This window comes from Scyliorhinus torazame, chromosome 15 (genome assembly GCF_047496885.1).
Source record: "Scyliorhinus torazame isolate Kashiwa2021f chromosome 15, sScyTor2.1, whole genome shotgun sequence".
In the NCBI taxonomy this organism is placed as follows: Eukaryota; Metazoa; Chordata; class Chondrichthyes; order Carcharhiniformes; family Scyliorhinidae; genus Scyliorhinus; species Scyliorhinus torazame.
In genome coordinates, this window is record NC_092721.1 from 201,374,507 (window position 1) to 201,391,819 (window position 17,313).

Below are 17,313 nucleotides of genomic sequence, written 5' to 3' on the forward strand. Positions count from 1 at the left end.
ATTCCAGGCCCGAACCACTTACTGTTTTTCCTCACGTCCCCATTGCTTCTTTCACCAATTGCCTTAAATCTGTGCCCTCCGTTTCTAAATCCTTCCACTCACGGGAACAGTCTCTCCCTATATGTCCTTCATCCAGACCACAACTTTAAGTCACAATTTGCGCTCGGTTATCCCGGTTTGGGGTGGGGGCGGGGGGGTGGGGAATGTTTATTTGATTAGTAACATCGTTCACAGCCAAATAATCACACAAACTGCTGTCAACAATTCCAAACATTTCCTCAGGCTATGGCAAGAACCCCCAAGTCTCTCATGTTACGATCTGCATTATTAAATCCTGGTCACTTGCATTCCGTGTGTGGCATGCCCAGCGTTACAACAGGGGCCTTGGGTAATATTCTGAAAGACTTCTGAAAGGCTGCCTTCTCTAGCTCCCGCACCGGAGTGTCCAGCCGCCACTGCGTCCTCGCCAGCGCCTCTTTGAAGTGGGCCAAGGCCTCTGCAACTGGCGGCTTCACCATCGCCATGACCTCCTCCTTGATGGCATGTGTGTGTTTTAGAAGCTCCTGTGTTAGGACCTCCATCCATTGCCCTATTAGCGGCTGGGTCAGCATTCGCATTGGCGATTACGCTCGCTCCGCCATGTCCTGCTCTTCCTCGCTCCTTGGCCTTCCTCTCCTGGCTCTCGCTGCCCTCATTATCTGTTTTGGCTCCTTTGCTGGTTCGAGGGCATTGCTCCGGGTGCGTAATGGTTTCGGGTGAGAATTTTGTTGGTTTAGTGACCACTTTCCGGGTCAAATGCACCCAAGTAGAATGTTTCATTCGACTGCTCAGCACATTCCCGCCACTGGAATGGAGCGCAACAATTTGAGACAACTTTTAATGAATTAATGTCTTCTTTCTTCCCGTCCCTGCAACAGTCTTCAGAAGTCCTGAATCTTAATGTTGGGGGTGAGATCTATGCCACAACACTGAGCACACTGAGGAAATACCCTGGATCCAGGCTAGCTGAGATGTGCAGCGCTCATGCTAAAGTAACTACAGACTCCAAAGGGAGACTCTTCATTGACAGGGAAGGGACCTACTTCAAATACGTCCTGGAATTTCTTCGGAGTGAACAGCCGCCTACCCAATTCGTACCGGAGGTTTACCGGGAGGCGCTGTTCTACAACATTGAACCCCTGGTGGAGCTGCTGAAGAACTCACCTGAAATGTACGGCGAGCTCATCGCAAGGCAGCAATTCCTAGCACAGGTGCCGAATTACAGGGAGAACATAGAAGTGGTTATGCACCTAGCCAGGGCAGACAGCGTGGCGGCCCGCCAGTCTAGGGTGATAGTTTGTGTCGTCAAAAACAAAGAGGATGAGAGGAAGTATCTGGAAGCAGTCAATGATCCGGACTCCTGCAAGGACCCAGTCGTGAAATTCGGCCCTTGGAAACCTTCTCCAACAGTCTCGGACTTACTGTACTGCATCAAATTGGATGTAGAAAACAGAGGCCATAAAGTCTCTCACCAACCCTGCAAGGCAGGGAAAGGCCTTTTAAAGTGCTGCCATTTGCTCTATGAGTTTGTCTTCACTTGGTGGTAAGGTATTAACACCGCACTTTTTGAAATTTATTCCTTCACGGGATGTGGGCATCGCTGGGCTGGGCCAGCGTTTGTTGCCCATCCCTAATTGCCTTTGAACTGAGTGGCTTGCCTCACCATTTCAGAGGGGCAGTTAAGAGTCCACCACATCGCTGTGGGTCTAGAGTCACGTGTAGGCCAGACGGCAAATTTCCTTCCTGAGTCATCGGAGAACTAGAAAGGCTTTTGCAGCCGCTTTACAACGCAGAAAGAGGCCACTACGTCCACGCTAATGTTCATACTCCAGGACACCTCCACCCATCCTTCTTCATCACACTCCATAAGCATATCCCTCGATTCTTTTCCACCTTGAGCGTGTTATCCAGCTTCCCTTCAATTCACTTGTTCCATATTTTAGCCACCCTCTGAGTCAAGATGTTTCTCTTGAATTCCCTAATGGGTTTATTAAATCATCAAGAATATTTATGGCCCCCACTGGCTTTGCCCAGTGAAAACGATATCTACATAATTAAACCCTTTCCCTGACCTTAAAAGACCTCTACACAATCACCTCGCAGTTCTCTTTTCTACAGAAATAAATGCCAGCCTGGTAAATCTTCCTGGGTAGTATGTCCAGTGCCTTTACATCCTTGTTATTATTTGGAAGCTAGATTAACTTGATGGAGGAGGTGAAGAAATCTCTTGCCATCAGCTAAATAGAACCAACCATGATGCTTCAGATACTGAAACAGCCCACTTACGTAGGCCGCAAGACCTGGACAACGTTCAGGCTTGGGCTGATAGTGACAAGTAACATCCATACCATACGAGTGCTAGGCAATGACCACCTTTAACAAAAGAGAATCCAACCATCGCCCTTTGACATTCAATGTCATTACCATTGTCGAATCCCCCACTATCAGCATCCTGGATGGAGGGGTGGGGGAGTACTGATCACCATTGATCAAAAGCTGAACTGGACCACCCTCATAAATATTGTAGTTACAAGACAGGGTCAGAGGATGGGAATTCTGTGGTAACTCAGCTCCTGACTCTCCAAAGCCTGACCACCATTTATAAGGCACAAGTCGGGAATGTGATGGAATACCCTCCACTTGCTTTGGTGAGTGCAGCTCCAACAACACTCAAGAGAAACTGCTCTCCTGATCAGCATGCCTTGTGCCACAATCAGTCCCTCCACTACCATTGCACAGCGGCAGCAGTGTGCGTCATTGATGAGGCGCACTGCAGTAACGTCCAAACCTGCGACATCTAACACCTACAAGGACAAGAGCACCACCACCACCACCACCTGGAGGTTCCCCTCCAAGCCAATCACCATCCTGACTTGGAAATATATCACCGTTCCCTCACTGGCGTTGGGTCAGAATCCAGGAACTCCCTTCCTAACATCACTCTGGGTCTATCCAGAACAGACGGACAGCAACAGTTCATGGTGGTGGCTCATCACCATCACCCTTTCAAGGGAATTAATAAATGAGCAAGGAACGTTGGCTTTGCCAGCCATGCTCAAATCCCCTGAAAAAAAACGCAGAAGGTGCTGAATTCTCTGAAGTCATTGGTGGAACAGAACAGTGTGATTCTGTTGACTGATTTCTAGTTAATTCTTCCAGATCCAGAGCTGGTCGCCAAGAATGTTGACCCAGAATTTGCAGGTGACGCCACACTGGTAGGTGTAATAAACAGTGAGGAAGATGCTAATGGACGGACAGGCTGGTGGAATGGTTGACGTGACAGATGAGATTCCATGCAGAAAAGTGGAGAAAGAACAAGAGGCAATACAAACGAGAGATTGGCGGGAAGTGGTAATATCAGTGGACTGGTGATCGAGAGACCCAGGGCAATGACCCATATGTCATTCCGGACCCACAGCAATGTGGTTGGCTCTTAAATACCCTCTGAACAAGGACAATTGAGGATGGGCAATAAGGCTGGTCTAGACAACGACACCCACATCCCATGAACAAAAACAAAAAAAACCTAAATGGTCCAATTTTAAAGGGAGTGCAAGAACAGAAGGGGTGCTTACGCACAACTCTTTGCAAGTTCACACAATCGTCAACAAAACATCTGAAATCTTGGCTTTACGGAGGCAGAGAGACAGTACAAAAATCAGGGCATGATGATAAATCTACATGAAGTGCTCGTTCAACTCCAGCTGAAATGTTGTGTCCAATTCTGAGCACCACACCTCAGGAAGAATATTAAACTTTGAGAGTACAGAAGTTAGGCAGCCTTTGAGCGGACCAGTGACAACTAAATAACCCCAGTCACAAAATTCTAGTTGAATAATGGCGTCATTCTAAAGTTCCCACATCACAGCTTCTGTTCCAGCACCATGTGCTACAGAAATATCTTGAGCCAGAAAATTTCACGAATACTTACCTTGCCATAAATTGTTTCTAAATGTCTCTAGATGTTTGGGATGAAGTATATGTTCAGTGAACCGTGTCAATTATCCTATTGCATTCCTGGGCAGCACTGTAGCAAAGTGGTTAGCACTGTTGCTTCACAGCACCAGGGTCCAGGTTCGATTCCCGCATGGGTCACTGTGCGGAGTCTGCACGTTCTCCCCGTGTCTGCGTGGGTTTCCCCCGGGTGCTCCGGTTTCCTCCCACAAGTCGTGAAAGATGTGCTTCTTAGATGAATTGGACATTCTGAATTCTCCCTCCGTGTACCCGAACAGGTGCCGGAATATGACGACTAGGGGCTTTTCACAGTAACTGCATTGCAGTGTTAATGTAAGCCTACTTGTGACAATAAAGATGATTATAAAGATTATTATAAGGGACAGTTGTCTATTTAGTCCCTCGTGCCTGCCCTGCCTTTAATTGTATTGTTGGTGGTCTGCACTTGACATTCAATGGCATTGCCATCACTGAATTCCCACTGAAACCCCCACAATCAACATCTTAGGGGTTATCATTGATCAGAAACTGAACTGGACTAACCATATTAATACTGTGGCTACCAGAACAGATCAAAGGCTAGGAATCTTAGGGCGAGTAACTCACCTCCTGGGTGGGCAGCACGGTAGCATGGTGGTTAGTACAATTGCTTCACAGCGCCAGGATCCCAGGATCGATTCCCGGCTTGGTTCACTGTCTGTGCAGAGTCTGCACGTTCTCCCTGTGTGTGTGTGGGTTTCCTCCGGGTGCTCCGGTTTTCTCCCACAATCCAAAGATGCGCAGGTTTGGTGGATTGGTCATGCTAAATTGCCCTTAAGTGTCCAAAATTGCCCTTAGTGTTGGGTCGGGTTACTGGGTTATGGGGATAGGGTTGAGGTGTGGGCTTGGGTAGGTTGCTCTTTCAAAGAGCCGGTGCAGACTCGATGGGCCGAATGGCCTGCTTCTGCACTGTAAATTCTATGATTCTATGATCCCCAAGCCTGTCCACCATCTACAAGGCACAAGTCAGGAGTGTAATGGAATACTCTCCATTTGCCTGGATGAATGCGGCTCCAACAACACTAAGAAGCTCGACACCATCCAGGACAAAGCGGCCCCGCTTGATTGGCACCCCTTCCACATTCCATCCCATCACAACTGACAAACAGTGGCAGCCGTGTGTACCATCTCCAAGATGCACTGCAGTAACTCGCCAAGGTTCTTTAGGCAGCACCTACCAAACCCATGACCACCTAGAAGGACAAGAGCAGCAGATACCTGGGGACCCCACCGCCTGGAGGTTCCTCTCAAAGTCACTTACCAGCCTGACTTGGAAATATATCGCCGTTCCTTCACTGTCGCGGAGTCAAAAATCCTGGAACTCCCTCCCTAACAGCACTGTGGATGCACTTACACCTCAGAGACTGCTGCTGTTCAAGAAGGCAGCTCTCCACCACCTTCTGAAGGGCAACTAGGGACGGTCAATAAATGCCGGCCTAAGCAGCGACTCCCACATCCCGTAAATTCATTTTTAAAAAACCATTTACCCAATTCCTATCCAGCAACCTCAGACTTCAAAGTTTCAAATGACCTGGCATTCACATGGAGAAAATTCCTGATTATTCTGAATCCATACATTGTCTACATTAAACCAGTGATTCAAGAAAACATATTTAATTGACAGCAAAACACTTCAACAATCTGGGATCGGGGGGGGGGGGTCATCTGGTTCATCAGTTGGCTGGACAGCTGGTTTGCGAGGCGAAGAGAACACCAACAGCGTGGGTTCAATTCCCGTACCGGCTGATATGCCTTCTCAACCTTGTCCCTCGTCTGAGGTGTGGTAAAATCACCACCAGTCAACTCTCTCTCTCTCTCTCTCTCTCTCTCTAAGGGGAGAGCAGCCTGTGGTCCTACCGCAACTTTCATTTCATATAAATGGGAGTCTAGTTTGGCCTCGGTGCAAATCAGTGACCACTAAAATTCATTGACAAAAGCCCTGCTGGGAAATGTCTTTAAGCCTGCAATGTTTAAAAAAAAACTGTTTTTTAAGCATTAGTTGGCTCAGAGCCCAGATTGTCTGTAACATGAAAAAACATAAAGAGCCCATGGCATCCAGTGCCAGACTGTTACAATCCAGAAATGTACATAGTACTTACTTACAGCACAAGAAGAGACCATTGGGCCCAACTGCTCCATTCTGGTGTTTATGTACCAAGCAAGCCTTCTCCTTCCTGTCTTCAGCCCCCTCCCCCTTGTGGTGATATGCATCACTGTAAATACACAAGGGGTTAATGCAAATACACTACGACTAAGTAAACACTAGAGGGAGCACCAGAGACATTATGACATGCAGACATACAGCTAATGAACACATAGAATAGGACACGACCAATGGGCAATCAAGACACCCAGAGGTGACACTACCACAAGGGGGCATTACACAACCCATATATAAGGACAGGGCAGACATGCTCTGTCTCTTTTCCAGACGACACTTAGAGAGTAGGACAGAGGCAGATCAGAAGCATCACACCCACCACGTGGCTTAGAGCAGACTGGTTAGTTAGACTGAGTTACTATAGCAAGATTAGCAGGAGAGTCGAACTCGTAGAGAACTGTGCTAATGGTTCAATAAATCACATTGAACTTACTTCAACGTCTGGAGTATCTTTTGGTCAAAGCTGCATCGAGTTGTAGTCTGTTATCCCAGAGTGCATAACACAACACCTCTCAGCATATCCTTCTACTCCTTTCTCCTTCGTGTGTTTACCTAGATTTCCCATAAATACATCCATGTTCTTTTTCCTCAACCAGTGCCTGGTAGAGAGAGTTCTCCATTCTAATCACTCTCTGGGGAAGGAAGTTTCTCCTGAAATTCCTACTGGATTTATCAATGACCATCTTATCTAAGACTTCTGAATTACTCTCACCAGCAAAGTGGAAACCTCCCTGCATCTACTCTATCCAAGAAGGCTCAGAAAACCGGCCTGGAGAGCTCCTGGCTCCTCTAATCTTTTACTTTTGCGGTCTCTCACCAGCACTCAAATCAATTTATATTAACTTATACTCACTCCACTTTCATCAATCACACATTGAAAAAAAAAATAGATCAGACTTTTCAATGAGAATCTAAAAAGTCTCAATGTTAAAGGTTCCCTGGTTTGGTGAACAGGGTTAAAAGGGCATAAATGGGGAGATTGGAAGAAATGCTTGCAGACACATTTAGTATGACAATTGAAAGGTTAACTTTAAATGATTCTTTAAATAGGGGCTGTTTAGCACAGGGCTAAATCGCTGGCTTTGAAAGCAGACCAAGGCAGGCCAGCAGCACGGTTCAATTCCCGTAACAGCCTCCCCGAACAGGCGCCGGAAATGTGGCGACTAGGGGCTTTTCACAGTAACTTCGTTTGAAGCCTACTTGTGACAATAAGCGATTTCCATTTCATTTCAAACTCAATTTATTTTTGTGGGATTCCAACGTCAATGGCAAGCCCAACTTTTATTACCCGCCCCTAATTGCCCTGGAGAAGGTGGTGGTAAAACCTTGCAGGCCATGTGGAGCAGTCACACCCAGTGTTGCTACGAAGGAAATTCTAGGATTCTGATCCAGTAACACTGAAGGAGTTGTTTTTGGTCAATTGTAACCCCCACAGGATGTTGATTCCATTGAATACTGAGCAGAGATATAAGATTTTCTCTTGTTGGAGATGGTCATTGGATGTTACTCATCAGTCCAAGTCCGAATATTGTCCAGGTCTTGCTGCATACGAACATGGACTGCTTTAATAACCGAGTCCTCGTTAATGGTGCTGAACATTGTGCAGTCATCCACAACATCCCTATCTCTGACCTTATGGTGACGGGAAGGTCACTGAAGAAGCTGAAGATGGCTAGGCATAAGGACTCCCCGAGGAACTCCTGCAGTAAAGTCTTGGGACTGAGACAAATCTCACTTTTCATCACCTGTCTTAGTATCTCACACAGCTTGAGTTTTATTTGGGAAAACACTTTAGGGCAGTATAGGTTATAAATTCAAGTTGTCACTTTCCTGCCTTAATACAAGAATTCATAGAGATGATAGCATCCCTACACTGCAGCAGGCCATTCAGGCCCTCTGAAAGAGCACCCTACCCACACCTCCATCCTATCCCCTGCAACCCGATCCCTGGACACCAAGGAGCAATTTAACACGGCCAATTCACCTAACCTGCACATCTTTGGACTGGGGGAGGAAACCGGAGCACCCGGAGGAAACCCATGCAGACACGGAGAGAACATGCAAAGTCCATACAGATGGTCATTCAAGGTCGGAAGTGAACCCTGGTCTCTGGCGCCATGAGGCAGCAGCCTCAACCACTGTGCCACCCAGATGAATTGCGCTATGATTTATCACATCCCAGATTCTCAAGTTCCAACTACCATCTTCCTTTGTACACGGTTATATATATTTTTTAATTTTTCCAATTAAGGCATGTTTAGTGTGGCCAATCCACATCGCCTGCACATCTTTGGGTTGTGGGGGTGAGATGCACGCAGACACGGGGAAAATGCACAAACTCCACACGGACAGTGACCCAGAGCCGGGATCGATAATTATGATATTTAAGGAGGTAACTAAACACTTGGGGAGATACAAAATATAAGGAAAATGGATTGGCTAGCTCCAACGCTGTGCATGATTCTATGATCATTTTTAAATAAAGTGGAGTAATGCATAGATTTATTTATTGTTTCATGGGACATGAGCATTGCTGGTCAGGCTAGCATTTATTCCCCATTCCTAAATGCCCTCGAGAAACATAGAAAATATCGGGAGGAGCCATTCGGCCCTTCGAGCCTGTTCCGCCATTATGATCATGGATGATCTTCCAACTTAATAGCTTTCCCCCCATATCCTTTGATCCACTTCTCCCCAAGCGCTATATCTAACTGCAGCTTCAAACCATACAATAGAACATAGAACATACAGTGCAGGAGGCCATTCGGCCTATCGTGTCTGCACCGACCCACTTAAGCCCTCACTTCCACCCTATCCCCGTGACACAATAACCCCTCCTAACCTTTTTGGACACCAAGGGCAATTTAGCACAGCCAATCCACCTAACCTGCACGTCTTTGGGACTGTGGGAGGAAACCGGAGCACCCGGAGGAAACCCACGCAGGCACGGGGAGAACGTGCAGACTCTGCACAGATAGTGACCCAGCGTGGAATCGAACCTGGGACCCTGGCGCTGTGAAGCTACAGTGCTATCCACTGTGCTACCCGAATACAATGTTTCGGACTCAACTACTTCCTCTGGTAACGAATTCCAGAGGCTCCCCACCTTCTGGGTGAAGAAAGCTCTCCTCACTTGTCCTAAATGGTCGACCCAGTATCCTCAGACTGTGATCACCGATTCTGGAAACATCCACCATCGGGAACATCCTTCCTGCATCTACCCTGTCCAGTCCTGTTAAAGTTTTATAGGTTTCTATGAGATCCCCCCCCTCCTCCTCATTCTTCTGAATTCCAGCAAATCCAATCCTGACCGACGTCAGTCCCACCATCCCAGGAATCAGTCTGGTAAACCTTCGCTGCACTCCCTCTGGAGCAAGAACATCCTCCCTCAGATAAGGCGACCAAAACTGTGCACAATATTCCAGGTGTGGCCTCACCAAGGCCCTGCATAATTGCAGAAAGACGTGGGCAGCACGGCGGCACAGTGGTTAGCACTGCTGCCTCACGGCGCCGAGGTCCCAGGTTCGATCCCGGCTCTGGGTCACTGTCCGTGTGGAGTTTGCACATTCTCCCCGTGTCTGCGTGGGTTTCGCCCCCACAATCCAAAGATGTGCAGGCTCGGTCGATTGGCCACGCTAAATTGCCCCTTAATTGGAAACAATGAATTGGGTACTCTAAAATTAATAAAACATAATTGCAGCAAGATGTGCCTCTGCTTTACATGAATCGTGAAGGTGATAGTGAGCTGTCTTCTTGAACCGCTGCGGTCCATGTGTAGCAGCAAACAAACCATTCAGCCCAAAAGGCCCATGCTGATATTTATGCTATACTCCAGTCTCCTTCACCTCAATATCAATATAACCTATTCCCTTTGCTCTCGCACACATACGGAGTTTGCCCTGAATTGCTTAATACAACAGCTGGATTTTTGGTGAAGCTTCTCCCGAGCTTATTGTACACAAGTGATATAACTGTAAGGACAAAAAACACTAGAAAAGTTCATGTCTGGTCCATCTCTGTAAAAGTTATCGTTTCAGATCGACGTCCTTCCATTGCCATCTGTATTATTAAAAGAAAATTACCGTTCATTTCAAAAGTATGTTTTCATCAGCTACATGAGGAATAAACATCCATAGAAAACCAACATCATTTCTTACAAGGACTTTTACGACAAGAAGAAATCTCTTGCGAAAATAAAAGCAGTATGCTCAGTATTTTGATGACAAATTTACAGTTGTATTTATGTGGTAGAGGAAAGAAAATACGGCAGGTAACAAAACATCAAAGAACTGTTGTAGCAAAATCCTTCAGTCAAAAGGGCATGAAGCCCAGATTACACACAACAGAAATAGGCCAGACTGGTAATGAAATCACAAAACATTTTAAAATCAACAGGGAAAAAAATAATAATAAAATTGGCACCATTTTCAACAGTTTTGTTTTTTTTAGAAAAACTTCATACACACAGAACGGCTCCAACTATTTCATCAATACCGACAAGATTTCTCAATACAACAAGGCATAGTCAACGTTTTGGCACTGTCGCTTATTATGTAAATGTGCAGTCCTGGAGAAAAATATTTTATGCCCCCTAGTGTGCTTTTTAAGAAAAATAAAAACAATAAAAAGGAATAAACAATTTCCATGCAGATACACCATAGGTCTAACTGCATTCTCTAGGAGTTTTTAAAAATGCTAAAGTACATTATTGAAAACGTTTACAAATGGCGATAACCTGGTCATTTGTCAGGTTGCTTTGCGTGGAGTCTGGAACATGCTGCTGAATTTGTCTGCACTGCAAAACTTCAAGGCAGGCCATTGTAAGTGAGAAGCTCGAAGACAACATTATAAGGGACTAGATATGAATAAATGTTTTGAAGTATGTCTCTTTCCCCCCGCCCCCCCCCCCCCCCCCCCCCGCCCTCCCCCCGCCAAAGTCACACTTCCAGGTAAATTTAAAATCTTACGTCAAGGTCATTTTGCGTGTACCATGTGTTTATAACGTGGATGAGAATGGTAAGAACAGGAATGATGAAAATGAAAAACGCTTATCATCACAAATAGGCTTCAAATGAAGTTACTGTGAAAAGCCCCTAGTCGCCACATTCCGGCGCCTGTTCGGGGAGGCTGGTACGGGAATTGAACCGTGCTGCTGGCCTGCCTTGGTCTGCTTTAAAAGCCAGCGATTTAGCTCAGTGTGCTAAACCAAACCCTGATCTGATCAGAGTGGGACAGTCTCCTCAAATCTCCATTAGGATGATGCTGTGTACAATGTGGATTGTCGCCTCAATGGCACCTATCTCAAGAACCCAGGAGTCAGAACGGTTGGTATACTCCCTCCACTAACTGCCCGTCTATGTAATAACTATGTCATGTCTCCAACTGTGTCGAGGAGCACAATGAATGAATGCCAAGAATGGTTGTGGAATGTGATGGAGGGGCAACAGAAAATCTGGCCTGCCTTTCCATCGCCTGTCAGGCATTCGATGGTCCATTAGTGCATGCTGTGGATGGCTCAGCCTTCTAAAGTGGCGTTTTTTCCATAACCATCAGAGTTGGTTTGCTAAATCTGGCTGCTGTTAAGGCCTAGTTAGAAATTGAAGTTATTAACAGCTGAACTAGAACTCCACTACAGTAATAACAATAACTTCATGGAAAACAGTATTTGGAGCCCACTCAGCTCTATTCAAAAGGGCTCTTTTCATTGCCATGGTCCAAAGGTGTGCAGGTTAGGTGGAGTGGCCAAGCTAAATTGCCCCTTAAGTGTCCAAAAGGTTAGGTGGGGTTACTGGATTATGGGGACAGGCTCTTTCAGAGGGTTGGTGCAGACTCGATGGGCCGAATGGCCTCCTTCTGCATTGTTGGGATTCTATGATTGCCCAGCCACTGGAGGTTGCGTTTCAGCTGTCCAGATCCCAAGCTCTGGAATTCTTTAAGACACTCCTTAAAATCTCTCACCTGTCTTCGTATCTCAACACCGCTCAATGGTGAGTTTTATTTGAGAAAACACCCGAGAGTCACTTTAGTTACATGTTGAGGGCATTAAATAAATTAAAGGTGTTGTCAGTCTCCTGCTTTAATACCAGAATTGTCATGTTTTGTCACATCTCAGACTCTCAAGTTCCAGTATCTTGTGTCCCAGAAATAATTAAATTCCCTGAAATGAACTATTGCTTCCGTTGCCATAAACCAATTCAATTATTCATTTATGGAGCCGTGGATGTCATCGGCATTCACTAAATGTTCTTGGAAAGATGGTGCTGAGTCACCTTCTTGAATACGAGTGGCTCTGTTAGACCATTTCAGAGGACAGCGTGTCTAGAGTCACATCCCTGGAAGGACGAGGCTGTCGTCTGGGGAACGGTTGAGGACTCTGGTTCTGTACTCGTTAAAGTTTAGAAGGATGTGGGGGGGGGGGGGGGAATCTTATTGAAACTTACAGGATATTGCGAGGCCTGGATAGAGTAGATGTGGAGAGGATGTTGCCACTAGTAGGAAAATTAGAAACAGAGGACACCATCTCAGACTAAAGGGACAATCCTTTAAAACGGAGATGAGAAATGCCATCAGCCATAGAGTGGTGAATCTGTGGAACTCTTTCCCGCAGAAGGCTGTGGAGGCCAAATCAATGAGTGTCTTTAAGACAGAGATAGATATGTTCTTGATTAATAAGGGGATCAGGGGTTATGGGGAGAAGGCAGGAGAATGGGGATGAGAATTTCGGGATGGAGGATTTCTGGTTGGAGTGTTTTGTTGAAAATTTGAATAAATATATATCTTTTTTTTAAAAATGATTGAATGACAAAGCAGACTTGATGAGCCGAGAGGCCCAATTCTGCTCCTGTCTTATGGTCTTATAGAGCAGACTGGGTAAGGAGAGCAGATGACCTGGGACGTCAATTAAAAAAGTTAGGGTTTGTTTTTTTACATCATTCTCGCGGTTACATGGACACCATCACCGATTACTCTCTACTTCAGATCTTATTTAATTCATTAAATTTAAATTCTCCAGGTGCATGGTGGGACTTGACTTAGTCTCTGAAGCATTAGTCTAGACCTCTGGTTTACTAGGCCAATAACAAAATCACTGTACTGCTGTGCCCTATAATTGCTTTAAAGGGTTAGCATTGGGGAACTGGAAGGGAAGAGAGCAAGTGTTGTGTTGTGAATCACTGCGGCAGTCAGATTTAGCCACCTCAGCCAGGCCATTGAAGAAGCAGCGCATTATTCGTACGAACATGAGAATTAGGAGCACGAGTAGGCCACTCGGCCCCTCCAGCCTGCTCCGCCATGGCTGATCTGATTGCAACTTGAATCCCATACTCCTGTCAACATCAATAAACTTTCACCCTGCTGCTCATCAAGAATCTATCTAGCTCTGCCTTAAAAATATTCAAATAATTTGCTTCGGACTTTGTTGCAGCAAACTACCCAGCCTTCAGAACAGCGACCACGACACCACACAACCCTGCCATGGCAATCTCTGCAAGACGTGCCATATAATCGACATGGGTACCACCATTACACGCGAGAACACCACCCACCAGGTACGCGGTACATACTCGTGCGACTCGGCCAATGTTGTCTACCTCATACGCTGCAGGAAAGGATGTCCCGAAGCGTGGTACATTGGCGAGACCATGCAGACGCTGCGACAACAGATGAATGGACATCGCGCGACAATTGCCAGGCAGGAATGTTCCCTTCCAGTCGGGGAACACTTCAGCAGTCAAGGGCATCCAGCCTCTGATCTCCGGGTAAGCGTTCGCCAGGGCGGCCTTCAGGACGTGCGACAACGCAGAATCGCCGAGCAGAAACGTATAGCCAAGTTCCGCACATGAGTACGGCCTCAACCGGGACCTTGGATTCATGTCGCATTACATTCATCCCCCACCATCTGGCCTGGGCTTGCGAAATCCTACCAACTGTCCTGGCTTGCGACAATTCACACCTCTTTAACCTGGGGTTACCCAGTCTCTGGATAGACAAAGACTTAATTACGTGCAGATGCTCACTTTCAAAGTATCGTCTTGTATCTTTGAATTTGTCTATATAAATGTTTCTGGAACATACCTCTTCATTCACCTGAGGAAGGAGCAGTGCTCCAAAAGCTAGTGATTTGAAACAAACCTGTTGGACTTTAACCTGGTGGTGTAAGACTTCTTACTCTGACTTTTGAGAGAGAGAGCCCCAAAGACCTTTACCCTGCAAAAAAGAATGCTCATCTGACTTAAATGAGCAACTCATTTTTAAAGCGACCATTAGTTCTAGATTTGCCAACAAGAGGAAACATCCTCTCCACAACCACCCTGTGACTGCTGAGGATCTGAAAGGTTTCGATCAAGTCACCTTTTATTCTTCTAAACTCAAGCCTGGCCTGTCCGACAGGAGGGGAAATAAAATTCAGAGCAGGAAGAATTTACCCATTTTCTTTCTTAAAACTTCATCCACCGCCACCTTTAAATAGCTTCAACAAGGCAATTGTTTTCGGTGCAGGTTACTCAGTTGTCCTTCCTGGCGTCAAACAGAAAGTTCTTGGACGTGAAGCACAGAACTTAGGAAGGATAAACAACAACTAATAAACTGACTGTGGTTTCCTAATAATAATCGCTTATTGGCACAAGTAAGCTTCAATGAAGTTACTGTGAAAAGCCCCGAGTCGACACATTCGGGCGCCTGTTCAGGGAGGCTGGTACGGGAATTGAACTCACGCTGCTGGCCTTGTTCTGCATTACAAGCCAGCTGTTTAGCCCACTGTGCTAAACCAGCCCCTAATGCTATAGGTGACAACAGATGTCCAAGCAAGCAGAAATGGAAGAAACTGTCTTCTGCTAAAACAGCAGCCAACATCTACACCAGAAGGGAAGGTACATTGCCCGCTCAAAAAAACAATTAATGGAAAGAATGCTCATAGCCAAGTGACTGATTTTGAGCTACGGGTGGTGCTCCATGCTGTTTCTTATCAATTAAAAACTTAGCTGGCTTATTCGACAAAGAACTATCCAACGGTAGGCACAATTCAATATTACATTCAGCATTGCGAACAAAGTTCTCTTGCACAAAACAATTGTGAATGGAAACAGCTTCTGTGAATGCTTCCCAAACCGGTGCTGCTTTCTTTAGATTTTCCCAAACCTTAAAAGTAGCCTTTAAGGCTGGAATTGTGGGCAGGGCATCTTTGGAAAAAATAATTTTTAGGGTTAAGAGGAAAGAGCATAGAACATAACAGCGCAGTACAGGCCCTTCGGCCCTCGATGTTGAGCCGACCTGTGAAACCACTCTAAAGCCCACTATTCTCTTATCGTCCATATGTCTATCCAATGACCATTTGAATGTCCTTAGTGTTGGCGAGTCCACTGTTGCAGGCAGGGCATTCCACGCCCTTACTATTCTCTGAGTAAAGAACCTACCTCTGACATCTGTCTTATATCTATCTCCCCTCAATTTAAAGCTATGTCCCCTCGTGCTAGACATCACCATCCGAGGAAAAAGGCTCTCACTGTCCACCCTATCCAATCCTCTGATCATCTTGTATGCCTCAATTAAGTCACCTCTTAACCTTCTTCTCTCTAACAAAAACAGCCTCAAATCCCTCAGCCTTTCCTCACAAGATCTTCCCTCCATACCAGGCAACATTCTGGTAAATCTCCTCTGCACCCTTTCCAATGCTTCCACATCCTTCCTATAATGCGGCGACCAGAATTGCACGCAATACTCCAAATGCGGCTGCACCAGAGTTTTGTCCAGCTGCAACATGACCTCATGGCTCCGAAACTCAATCCCTCTACCAATAAAAGCTAACACACCGTACGCCTTCTTAACAACCCTCTCAACCTGGGTGACAACTTTCAGGGATCTATGTACATGGACACCGAGATCTCTCTGCTCATCCACACTGCCAAGAATCTTACCATTAGCCCAATACTCTGTCTTCCTGTTATTCCTTCCAAAATGAATCACCTCACATGTTTCTGCATTAAACTCCATTTGCCACCTCTCAGCCCAGCGCTGCAGCTTATCTATGTCCCTCTGTAACTTGTAACATCCTTCCGCACTGTCCACAACTCCACCGACTTTAGGATCATCTGCAAATTTACTCACCCATCCTTCTACGCCCTCCTCCAGGTCATTCATGAGGAGTGGGACCAATTTAGCGAGCTGACTTGGGGTGATGGAAGAAGGGAGGTCAGCCCATTCAGCATTATTCACATTCATGACCCAGTTCCACACTTTGTGCTGCTGTACTCAGTACCGACATCTGCTCTGCCTATACTTGCTCCAACTTTGGGGAGACTGCCTTTTATGTGGAGGAGGTGGATTCCTCAGCAGTCCAGGGTAACTATTTGACAGTAGCTCCCATCTTTCTTTGTCGCCTGATGGGAAGTCCCATGGAGATGGTAGCCAGTGGTCGGAATCATACCGGCCCTTGCAAATGCGATGCAAAGTTAAAGACAGCAGGTTTCAGACCTCATTACTGTGCCAGCTGAAATTATTAGCAACTCCTTCTTGCCCGCTGACTTCTCCAAATTAATCATCTCAATATAGTCAGAAGAAATCAGAAATTGAATATGAGCCTTTTAAAGCTGGAAGCACGTAGACACGAGTGTGCAGGAAACTTACCTTCGGTACCACAACCAATCGTACAGATTTCTACACTTGTCGAGAGCAGCAGGATTTGCTCTTGAAACACTAGATAGTCGACTTAAGTCACAATAGCAGCCATAATGCTGGTTTTCTGAGAGGACATAAACAAAGCACTTTCCTCAATGAAAACATATTTATAGGCAGGTTACGTTAATATTCCCCATCCGCTGATAATCTCCTCTACCCCCCCCCCCCCCCCCCCCACCCCCCACTCAACTCCGTAACATGGAAGCATTCATCACTTGGTACAGCAGCAATGTAGGTGCCTGTCATTTAACAAAACAGGGCAAGCCCTCTGTCGCTTTGCTCATCAGATGATGCTAAGCATTGCTTATTAGAAGTTCTGATTTGCTAAACCTCTTGTGTTTAAGAATAACATAAGAAGTCTTACAACACCAGGTTAAAGTGCAACAGGTCTGTTTCAACACTAGCTTTCGGTCACTGCTCCTTCCTCGGGTGAATGAAGAGGTATGTTG

The 17,313-nt window shown here is 46.0% G+C and overlaps 1 protein-coding gene across 1 annotated transcript; it reads left to right on the forward strand.

Moving 5' to 3' along the window:
• The first annotated feature begins 887 nt into the window (after nt 1–887).
• Nucleotides 888–1,628, forward strand: LOC140391341 (BTB/POZ domain-containing protein KCTD14-like). The gene has a single exon (XM_072475921.1). It carries the CDS (start codon nt 888–890, stop codon nt 1,584–1,586), a length of 699 nt encoding a protein of 232 aa, XP_072332022.1. The 3' UTR covers nt 1,587–1,628.
• Nucleotides 1,629–17,313: the final 15,685 nt, after the last annotated feature.